The sequence below is a fragment of the Leopardus geoffroyi genome, chromosome D2, assembly GCF_018350155.1.
Source record: "Leopardus geoffroyi isolate Oge1 chromosome D2, O.geoffroyi_Oge1_pat1.0, whole genome shotgun sequence".
NCBI classification, from domain to species: Eukaryota; Metazoa; Chordata; class Mammalia; order Carnivora; family Felidae; genus Leopardus; species Leopardus geoffroyi.
Genome location: NC_059334.1, coordinates 86,638,397 through 86,650,195, shown reverse-complemented (window position 1 = coordinate 86,650,195; position 11,799 = coordinate 86,638,397). Strand labels below are relative to the sequence as shown.

Sequence of the window (11,799 nt, the reverse complement as noted above, 5' to 3'; positions counted from 1 at the left end):
CTCCCACACCCCGCCCCGCCGCCTCCGCCCGCGCCGCCGCTGGGGGTCCAGGGGCGCGGGCGGCCGCAGCCTCGAGTAGGGGCGGGGGGGGCGCACGGGCCCGGCCGGGGCCCCGGGGGCGGCGGCGGCGGCGGCGGCGGCGGCGAGGGCGGCCGCGCTCGGAGGGGGCGGGCGGCGGGCGGGAGGAGGGGCTCCCCGCGCGGGGCAGGGGCGGAGCGAGCGGCCGCGCCGCGGAACCAAGTGAGTTGGCTCCGGAGCCCGCGCCGCCGCCGGCCCGCACCTCGGGCGCCCGCCGCCCCCGCCGCCCCCGCCGCCGCCGCCCGCGCGGGGATGCAGGATGCTGGTGGGCGCCAGGCTCCCGCGGCGGCGGCGGCAGCAGCAGCAGCAGCAGCAGCCCCGGCGGCGGCAGCCTCTCCTCTGGCCGATGAACGCAGACCCGCCGCCGCCGCCGCCGCCGCCCTGGGTATGGATGGTGCCCGGCGCGGCCGGGCTGCTCCGGCTGGGCGCCGGGGTCGCGCCCCCGCCCGTGCTGCTGGCCGCGGCGCAGCCCCCCGCCGCCCCGCTGCTCCCGGGGCCGCCCGGCTGGCCGGCCCCCGGCGAGCCCCTGCTGCCGCCGCTGCTGCCGCTGCCCTCTGCGCCAGACCACGCCGCCGCCGCCGCCGCGCTCCACTACCCCTTGCTGCACGGGCAGGTAACGTGTCCGCGGCCCCCGGCCCCGGCCCCGGCCCCGGCCCCGGGGTCGCCGGCTGGGCCCCACCCCCGCCCCACCTCGCCCCCCCCCCCCCCCCCCCCCCGGGCGCGGCCCGCGCCTGGCCCCGGGGGGCGGCCCCTGGCCCTGCGGCTTGCGCGCCCTTTCCCCGCCCCCGGTGGTCCTCGGCTTCCCGAGCCATCAGGGCGCAGCCTGGCAGCCATGCCTCGGCGACAAAGTTCATGCTTCGACGGCCCGCGCTGCCTCCCGGCAGGTCCTGCGGCCGGTGGCGCCGGGCTGCGTGGGCCGAGCGCTCCGGACCCCGCACCCCAAGGCCAAGTTGGGACCGCCCTGGCCGCAACTTTCGCCCGGGCCGGGGTCGCTGTCCAGAGCGCGGTGCGGAAGTCTCCGCCGCTGCGGCCGCGAGCCGGGGCTGACTTATCGCAGAGAAGTTAATACTTTTACAGTCTCTGCCAGACTTGAAAAGCAGGCTGGGAATCAATAGCTATTTCTGATTCTGATCTGGGTGGGTTTTTTTTTTTTTTTTTTTTTTTTTTTTTGAAAATAGACTCAGGACAATGCTTGAGAGAATTCAAACCAATGGAAGCCGGCAAGGAAATCCTGCCTTTAATATTGGGAAATATTACGGGCGATTTCCCCTCCCACCTTGGTCAGCCTGAGTCCACCAGATTAGCTAATGCCGTAATGCACTTTAGAAGAGTTTGGGGTCGAAAGCCTGGAATTAAAAAGAAAAAGTGACTGTGCCTTTGATTAATGGTGCAACAGAGCAAGGCAGCCTGCTTTTGGCAAGACCCATTGTTTGCTATCTAACTATGCAGATGCATTTAAATCAGGGAATAACATGTATTTTATTCCAAAGATTGCCTTCATTAGCATATTCAAATGAGTGGTGTGTTAGAATACATCATTTAATTAATTTAATTCCAATATTATCTTGTGGGCTTTTCTAAAAGATATTATTAAACTCCTCCTAATTTGGTCTTTAGACTTAATGATACATCACATATGCGGTGCTGGATATCACATTTTGATGTGTGATGCAGTTCATATTGGGTTTTATTGAATAAAACGTTGGTAGCTTTTTCCATGTTTTGAAGGGGTTGTTATATCAGAGTGCTACCACTAGAGGTGTATAATGTCAAGGAACTACGATTTTTTTTTCTGTATAGAACACTGCATTTGTGTGTGTGTGTGTGTGTGTGTGTGTGTGTGTGTGTAAATTTAAAAAGAAAAATCCAAAACTCTTATCTTCTAAATATTTTCGTGCTACATGTTTTCTGTTAAATAACAGTATTTAGAACCAGAAGAATATTTTCCCATAACAGGAAAATAAAAAAAAACGCCTTTATGATCTTAAAACAAATAGATATCGAAACGTTCCATACCATTAAGCAGTGATCTTCCTGGTTTTCCACTGATGAAGATTCAGTTATTTGGATTAGGGAGAACGTCTCCTAAATGGTCTGCCCCTTTCAGTGTTTGCTGTTTTATTCTGTGCGCTGGGATCTTCGGTTATGTGATAACCTCACTTACCTTTTCTTTGCCTTGGAATGTATTTGCATTTGTGAACCTTGGGAAACTTTGAATCTTAACCCCTTAGCTGATTTTATTTTGAAAATATTAGTTGTGTTGGCTTTTTAAATGATAAGCATAATTAATACAACATGTTGTGTTGAAAAGGTTATCATAAAATACAACTCCCTGCTTGCTTATGAAAAGAATTCAAGAATTGTAAGAGGAATACCCAGCGTTTCATCTTTCCACTGTGGTTTCTCATTATCTCAAGGCAGAAACCCATTTCTTACCACATTCTTACGGTTTTGTGCTTGGAAATTCTTTCTTGGTATGGAAGAATGCAATGCTGGTGATGCGTTGTGATGATTCAAATAGGAAAACTTTTAAATTTTTAAAATTTTGTGAACATTTACAGTTTTCCTCCACTGTTGAAGGAGGGAATTTCTCTCCTAATCAAATGCATACATGTTTAAATTCTTTTTCAAAAGCATTTCCCCCGGTATCTTGTGGTACGACCTAGTTGATCTCTTTAGGCTAATGAGCACTCCCTTCTCTTCTCTTGGCTTTCAGTGGCTGTTTGGTGGCCATTCTCCGTCCATAGGACTGACCCCTTCTTCCACTGTGGAGCTGGTGCCCATTTTCCCACATGTCTGCCCAGCCGCTCTTCCTCCTCCTGTTGGGAAAAGTTGGATAGACAAAAGGATACCTAATTGTAAGGTAAAATGCAAGCAGCTTAATTAGATAAGGGGACCTTTAATTATTAATTTGTTGGGTCTCCCCACAACAGCAGAAAACACTGTGCATTTTCTGATTGTAATATGTAGGTCTAGAGAGAAACCTTTTCAGAGTAAAATCAGTCTGTTCGAAAGCACCAGCAGAGGTGGGGGGGGGGTTCCTTTTGTTTTAACTTAAAAATGTGGATTCCATAGAACAATATGAGATTTCTACTTCCAATCAGAATCTACTTCTAAAAGTTTTCAGTTTTTGAATCTATAACCGTTGATCGAAATCTAGCCTGAAACATTATATAATTTAAGTATAAATTCTGAAAACGGGGTTTTCTTGCCGTTATTGCTTTGAGTGTCCATCTTTCTGATGCTTCATCTTGGCTTTTGAATCCAAACCTAATGGCCACACTTTGTTTGCTCGGAAAACTGAATGCAGCTAATATGGTGGCTTGCCCTACGACAGACTATTGACCTCAGTGGGCTGATTCTTCAATCTGTAAGCTGGTTGCTAGGTTGAAGTAACCAAGTCAATAGTTGAAGACCAGCCCAGAAGACTTTATCCAGAAGGTGACTGGTATCAGAGCCTCGTGGATCTTTAAATTTTAGCATGATGCTTTTGCAGAGTTTCCACTTACAGAATCTCCAATATTCGATCAATGTCAGGGAAGAGAAATATTTTATAGTAGTGTTTAGCTTTTATCATGTGTCTTGTCTTAAATGTTATGCTTGCTTTATTTCTGGACAGATCTTTTTTAACAATTCCTTTGCTCTGGACTCAACATGGATATATCCTGAGGAATCAAGGTTGTTCCATGGGCACGAAAAGCCTCACTTGTTGGCGAATCAAGTGGCGATGTCTCTGTCCAGACCAGCTCCTGCCTCCAGGCCTCTTCCCACACTGGTGCTGGCGCCTCAGCCGATACCAGGTTGGTGCCCGGTGCCCTATGTACACACACACACACACACACACACACATATATATATGTGTGTGTGTGTGTATGTGTATATACATATATATATATTATATACATATATATACATACATACATATTTTTATACAGCAAATACATATACGTTTGCTTTAGTCATGTTAATTTTAGGTATGAAAACCATATTTGTCGTTTTAAACAAATGGTTACTTCAAGTTATAGAGTTTTTCATGAGCATGATTCCTTTTTATGAAGAAACTGAGTGTTAGGTATCCCATTTACTGCATTTTTAGACTAAGGAATCTGTTTTTAAGATGAAGATATGGTAGAGGGGATTTGCACAGAATCATATATTTTTGGCGCTCAAATTTTAGAATAGGACCAAATCTTCTGCCGATAGCTCTTGGTAGGAGCGCTAATCGAACCCGTTAAACACGTGTTGCCATGCAGACTCAGGTGCGTGTAGCAAGCTCCTTGATCTAGGGGCAGGGCACATGCAGGATGTTTATGAATTTGGCCTGCACGTTGGGGGTGATATTGGGACTGGCCTGTAAAAATATACCGTTTGGAAGATGCATTTTGTTCTATCTTTGGAGTCTGGTGGCCTGAAAGAACATTTGTCCTGGAACAGACTTCCATGAAACAGTTTCTGGATGAAGGATTGTATAATAACCCTATATAGCAACAGGGGAATAAAATCATCTTATGAATTTTTAAATTGATTTTTAAAATCACCTTAACGTAGATCATATTATAAAAGCAAATGTTGTCCATGCCAAGATTATCTTGCAACGCCTTCCATTATGGAATATTTTATGACTTCAGAATTACATTATCTCCCTGTAATTTCCTACCTACCAAGCTTTTCTCAATATGTGTCTCTAAAATTTAGTAATAAGGACATGTTCCTGTGGATAACGCAGTGCTGGTTTAGGAGACGTATTTATTTTCTTCTCTCTTTGCCTATCTTATGTATTCTAATGTGCTATAGATCTTGTTTAGTAATAAATCAGGAAGAACAACTCAACTATTAGTGTTTTTCACAGGCTTTAATGATTCTTGACTGAATCTTCCCTTCTGTCCTTGTAATTATGCATTACTGAGTTATTAAAATCTGAATGAGTAACATACATACATTTATAAACACTTTACGCTGAGATGATCCTGTTTCCTATTTAATTTAATGACCATAAAAGATGATCAGATAGCACGTCGTATATCAAGATTCTGTGACTTTAACTGGCTTGAGTGCTATCCTTGAATATCAGAGAGACATTTTTCAGTAGACCTAGTCCTCTTAGGAAACCCCTACTATGAATGTGTGAAATATCTAGTGGAAGAAGCTTATGGCAACTTTTCTTTCATACGGAGATCGTTTACTGTTTGGGAAACAGATCACACTTTCTTCCAAGCATATTTGTGTTAGTTTTACCTTTGCCTTCTGGCTAATCTATCTTAAAGAACAAAAGAAAGGAATATTTCTTACTAACTCGGTGGATAATAGAATGACCACTCTGACTTGGCCTACCATGTGTCAAATCTCTGCTTTCATTTTTCCCTGTTTTTTTTTTTTCTTTTTACTTATTAACCATAATAATATAGCACTTACAGTTTTGCTGTCTTCTGGGGAAATATTTGTCTGCCTTCATAGATAATTTATAACAGTTAAATGCATGTGTTTTGAGAGGGGAGTTTCTGAACTCTGTGAAAAACTTGATGTTTTGATACATTTCAGAATTGTTAGGGATCACTATTCTGGAAAGTATGTGTTAAATGTCTTGTGTCCAAAGAGCACATTTAGGGGTTTGTTTATGTGTTACTAACTGCATAACAGAGGAACTGGGAAGGGGTGCCAGTAACTGGGCGAGGCGGGGGAGGTCAGCTCCGGGTCAACTGAAAAAATGCATCGTGCCAGGAGCACCCTAGTTAATAAGAAAATAAAACTTTATGAAACATTTTCCATGTCAAGTTTTGGATGTATAATTAAAAGTAATTATTAAAATTGCTATGAAATTTTATATGTTGTTATAAATGGATACATTTAAATATTATATTAATTTGTTATTATATACACATTTTAGATATAAAACTATATGTGGTATATTAATGTATCATCTATAAATATGGTATATAATTGATGTTTTAAATTGATCGGTCTTGTTATAAATCGTTATATTCATAAGTAAATGGCCTTCCATCATAGATCTATTTTATTGATCTCTTTTCAATTAATCAAAGAAGCACTGTTAGAACTCCAAAAGAGTTCTAACAGAAGAATGAGTCAGTCCCCCTCATTTCGAACAGGCCTACCGAGGGAAGCTCATTTTCCTTTCTTGGATGCATAGCAATTTCTGCATAAGAATTGTTTTTGAAGTAGTGATTTGTACGCAGTGTTGTGCTGTGTGTGGGGCACGGGCAGAGCATACCATGAGCTCACGTGATGTGACGCTAGAATGCGGCTGTTTGAGTAAGCATGTTGTTCGTCGAACTGAATTAGAGGTGGAAACAGGTAGAGATGTTGGCGTGGGTAGGTGATCCCTGAGACTCATATTAATATCGCACCCCCCAGATATACTGTTGGTTAGGAATTGGGGTGCCTGGGGGGCTCAGTCAGTCTCAGCTCAGGTCATGATCTCACGGTTCGTGGGTTCAAGCCCCACATCTGGCTCTGTGCTGACAGCTGGGAGCCTGGAGCCTGCTGCGGACTCTGTGTCTCCCTCTCTCTTCCCCTCCCCGACTCGCACTCTGTCTCTGTCTCTGTCTCTGTCTCTCTCAAAAATAAACAAACATTAAAAAAATTTTTAAAAAAAGAATTAACTGCACAGCAACAGGGTCTCATGTAATATTAGCACAACTTCGGATTTGGGTGAGTCTTCAGAAGTCTAGTAAATATTATAAAGGACTTAACTTTATTTTGATGCATACCGGTCTCCCTCATGTTGACCAGAATAGTGATGGTCCACCATCATATGCAGGTCTGAAAAAAAGCCCACTCACCAGTTTTAATCATGGAAGCGGATAGTTAATATCCTATTCCCGCCTTCTTTCATCAGGTAGGCTGTCACTGTGCACCCCTCCCCCCCCCCCCCCCCGCAGGGGTGACGCCTGAGCCAGGGCCGTGCGAGGCGCCACGAGGGAGATCATGCTCCAGTGGGGCTTAGGCAAGTTGGCAGATAAAGTTACACCACACGGATCATGTATGCTGGCTGCAGGCCTTCGAGGAGATCTTAGGAGGGGGATTGTCAGGAAAGACCCCCAGGACGGTGACGCCACCAGAAACACATGAGCAAGACGTGGCAGAACTTTAACGGGGCAGGAAGAGGGGAGTGGGATTCCAGAGAAACGGAGTGGAATGTCCCAAGACACAAACACATGGGAAATGTTGCATCCGGTCACTGTAAGCAGCTGGGTGTGGCGACACCACAGAGGCAGGTAGGGGGAGAAGGGATGGGCGGTAAGTGGGCTTGGATCTGGGATCAGCAGATGGGCCCCATTATCCCTCTGGTTCTGTTGTGAGGAAGCCGCCGCTCTTCACAGAGTGCTGCGGAATTTTCCATCCTTCCTCGGCTGAGGACCCGTGGTCCCTTCAGCACAGTGAAGCAGAACAGACACAGAGAAGACAGAGAGTTTTCTCATTGAAAAGTAAATCCCAACGTTTAAAAATATGCAAAGTTACAGCTGTACTAGAAACTTAAGTCTCTGATGAATAATTTAGCGGCTTTTTAAGGAATTATCCCTAATTAAAGTGTGAATGGGTTGCACTGAGAAACGAGCCAGGACTCACTCATTCCCAGACATCAGAAAGTGATTCAGGGCAGGACTGCTGGGGAGGAGAGGCGGCTTGCCACCAACATGGCCTCCCTCCCTTGGGAAAATCCCCCAACAACGCCTGGTCAGAGATGACCAGGGAGAGAGGGAGAGAAAATGGAAGCTGAAGTGTGGAACTCTGCTTCATGAAAGGCTTATTTACTCAACAGATGAGGAAGAGAAACAAACCTAGGAAAAGGTTCTTGCACAGGAACTTGTAAATATGTTGGGTAAATCAACTTTTGGTTTACCTTAGTAGGAAAAAAAAAGTTTTATGAAAAAAGCAGCGAAAGATGAGATCGGAAGGGAGCTGGTCAAGGTGCAAAGTCGTGGGGAAGATAGTTTGAAGAGATGAGGAGATAATACAGGGAAATTTTGAACTCTGGCCATTAAAATCGATAAAGAGAAGAACCAATTCTGGACGTAATGACAGATGACAGCACAGGAAAAGTCTCGAGCGTATGTATCTGGGACAACAAAAAAGATGAGAATAGCTAGAGAGAGTGATGTGCAAAATAGAAAGCAAACGGCACGTCTATTTTTATTTGACCTCCATAGGAAACGGAGTACGGCTCAAGTATTACACGTGGCCGGGCCGGATATCTTTCTCGCTATTTCCTGATAAATTTTATGCATGGTAGGGGCACCGCTTAACACAGGAGTGGACACAGCTTCACATCATTCTACAGTATTAGATGCGATTGGTTGTTGGGGAAGCTTTAGAGAATCATGAGCAAAAAGTTTGTGATTGAAGAAACGTATGTCCAACGGGAAAGTCATATGCGTAAGCACGGAAAAGACGTTCTCGAGTAGCCACGATCCGCTTTGTCGCAGCAAGTTTTCACCTCAAGTTCGACTTTGTCGGAAGTGAATCCTGCCTCTGTCCTACCTGGACAACTATCCCACGGCACGGCTCCCTCTTTCCTGTCAGTGTTGCCTCGTCGTTTGTTTTAAGCTCAGGTTAATCATTTAAAGGCACAGCCTCTGCCTTTGCCTTTTAGAGATGTAGCTCAGCATATTTCGAGTTGATTTCCTATTTTTATATTTCTTCTGCCATATTATTATATCCTGTTTCTAATGGTATTTTGTGATTCCTTTTTTAAAATAATTTTTTAAGTTTTTATTTTAATTTTAGTTAGTTAACATACGGTGTTAACTGATATCAGTTTCAGGGGTATAATATAGTGATGCAGCATTTCCATACATCACCCGGTGCGCATCAGGACAAGTGCACTCCTTAATCCCCGTCAGCCACTTCACCCGTCTTCCTACCCTCTTCCTCTCTGGTAGCCATCAGTTTGTTCTCTGTAATTCCTTTCTTTTACTCTCTTTTTACTCTCTTGCTGTGCTATTTGTGTTTTGACTTTGTTCACGTGTGTTTTATATGGTGATTCGGAATGTGTCAATACTGATCCTGTCTTCTCAAGCAATTACCAGTAAGATTTTGAAAGGCAGACTTGATCCTCTGTTTCCTCTGATTTCCAAACCATGACAGCACTATCTACTTCAGAATTCTTCTATAGAATATGAGAAGTTTGGGAAAATTTTGTCATAAAAATGTATAGTCTCTCTTTAATATCTTCTACTAACTGAGAAATTAATCTAAGGCAAGAACCAAGAGTGGGATTAGTTAGGCTTCAAAATATCTATAACTATCAACCATCTGTCAATCGTACAGAATACTTGTTAATTTGGTTACAGGAACGAGTGAAAAAGTCCAAGCAATATTCTTCCTAGAGAAGGAATTACAATAATAATAGTGATTTGAATAGACTACCTCAAATTGTGTTGTGTGTAACTAGGGAGACGAGAAATGAGAGATGTGAGTACGAAGGTACAAACTCTTTTAAAATCCCTCAACTTTGTTAAAAGCAGCAGAAACACTAGAAAACTCTCATACTTGAAGCCCAGATAACGTTATCTGCATCTGAGACTGGACCAGGGCTCCTGCCCAGCCTAGCACAGATGAGGGAGGGTCACAGCCATCTGCCACTTACCAGGGTAAGACCTGGAGAGGGACCCTTCTTCTGTGGGGCAGGAATATGAGGATGACTGAAAATTGAGGGGGGGTGCTCAGATATTAGGAAAGTCTGTCAGATACCCCAGAGCTTATCCTCAGCAAAAGGCATCGTTAAAGGGCTTTGAAGCCTATGGGACACTGAAGGCAACCGCGGCAACAGAATCCAAATCCAGGTCAACCCCTGAATACGCTGACGTACCTCATTCACTAGCAGCTTCACAGAAGAAGGGCGTGCCCACTTCTAGGAGTAAATCCTATTTGCCCCACTCTCTGTTTTCTATCCACGATGTGTGGCATTCAATTAAAAAGTCACAACACACACAAACAAAGCAAGAGATGCTAAACTATCATCAAGAGATAAAGCAAGCCACAGAACCAGACCCTCAGATGCCGCAGATGTTGGCGCTTTCAGACGGGGACTTTGAATTACTGCGATTCATATCGTCATGCGTTTATGGAAAAGGAGGACATGAACAGATGGAAGAATTTCATCACAGATATGGAAAATAAAAACAACAACCTGAAATACTTGGGAAAAAAAGCATATTATAAGAAATGAAGACTACTTTGGTGGGTTCATGAATAGATATGATTGCGTCCGAGGAAAGAATGAGCCAATGTATAGACACATCGATGGAAATTACTGAAATGGTAGCGCAAAGAGAAAACGAGTGAAATGATAGAAGTTTGACATTATAACAAATGGTTTAACACATGTATTCACTGAACTCTGAGGAGGAGGAGAGAAACCATGGGAAAAAACAAAAAATTATTTGAAGAAATAATGACCAAACATGATTTAAAAAATTAGGGAAATTGTCAAAGCATGGCTCCAAGAGACTCAGCAAACTCCACGACTGAAAACTAGACAAATCACTTTAAAACTTCTGATTCAAAGATTAAAATCAAATCTTGAAGACAAATAAAGAAAAAAGGCACATTACACAGAAACAAAGATTAAAATTGTAGTCTTACTGTCAGGACCTAAATAAGCCAGAAGGCACAAAATGACATCGGAAAAGGACCAAGATAAAAAATCTCTTCTCAAGGGGCACCTGGGTGGCTCAGTTGGCTAAGTGTCCAACTCCCGGCTTCAGCCCAGGTCATGATCTCACAGTTTGTGAGTTCAAACCGTGACTTGGGCTGTGTGCTGGCAGCACGGAGCCTGCTTGGGATTCTCTCTCTCTGCCCTTCCCGTGCTGGTGTTCTCTCTCTCTCTCAAAATAAATAAATAAAATGTAAAAAATCTCTCTTCAAGACCTTTTTACCAAGATAAAACAGTTCTCAAAAACAAGGTGAAATAAATATTTTCCCAAACAAACTAAAGCTAAAGAGAATTCATCGTCAGTAAACCTGTAGTTCAAGAAATATAAAGAAGCATATCAAGCAGAAGTAATACAATAGAGGGAGAAGCTAGCATGTGCAAAAAGAAATAAGAATCCTAGAGATTAAATACAGTAAGGTAACATATATTTTCCTTCTTCTTAATTGCTCTTAATTGCTAACTGTGTAAAGGATGAGCAGTAGTGATATAATATATGTAGATGGCACATATAAAATCAACATATATGTCGGCGATCACAAAGAAGGGAAGGGAGAAATTGGAAGTGTAGAGCTGTACGTCTTATTACACCACACATCAAGGGTTATATTATTATTTGAAGGCAAACTCTGGTGAAGTAAATGCATATTATAAAGCATGAAGGGAGCACTCACAAATTATTTAAAAGGTTGTAACTAATAAAACAATAGTGGAGATAAAATTAGAATCATAACAAATAACACAAGAGCAGGCAGAAATAGGAAGAAAAGGATCAAAGTACAGATGGAAAAAATGTTAAAAAAAATAGTAACCACAACATGGTAGATTTAAGTACAAAAGTATCAGCTCCCAAATTAAAAGGCAGTATTCGTCCTCAAGTATGTGATGTCCATAAGGAAGTCATTTTAAAAATAAACATATAGAGTAGATAAAAGTGAGACTATAGGAAATACACAGCATGCAAGTACCAATCAGAAGAAGGCTGGCGTGCCTGCATTAATATTAGGCAGATTGGAATTTAGAGCAGGAAGTATTAGCAGGGATGAAAA

The 11,799-nt window shown here is 43.6% G+C and overlaps 1 protein-coding gene across 1 annotated transcript in view; it reads left to right on the top strand.

Moving 5' to 3' along the window:
* Window positions 1-222: 222 nt before the first annotated feature.
* TCERG1L (transcription elongation regulator 1 like) overlaps window positions 223-11,799 on the top strand; it is a 196,755-nt gene continuing 185,178 nt past the window's right edge. Inside the window, exons 1-3 of the mRNA XM_045439269.1 lie at window positions 223-691; window positions 2,795-2,941; window positions 3,698-3,878. Of these exons, the coding sequence (XP_045295225.1) occupies window positions 338-691; window positions 2,795-2,941; window positions 3,698-3,878 (682 nt within the window). The 5' untranslated portion in view covers window positions 223-337. The remainder of the gene's footprint in view (window positions 692-2,794; window positions 2,942-3,697; window positions 3,879-11,799) is intronic.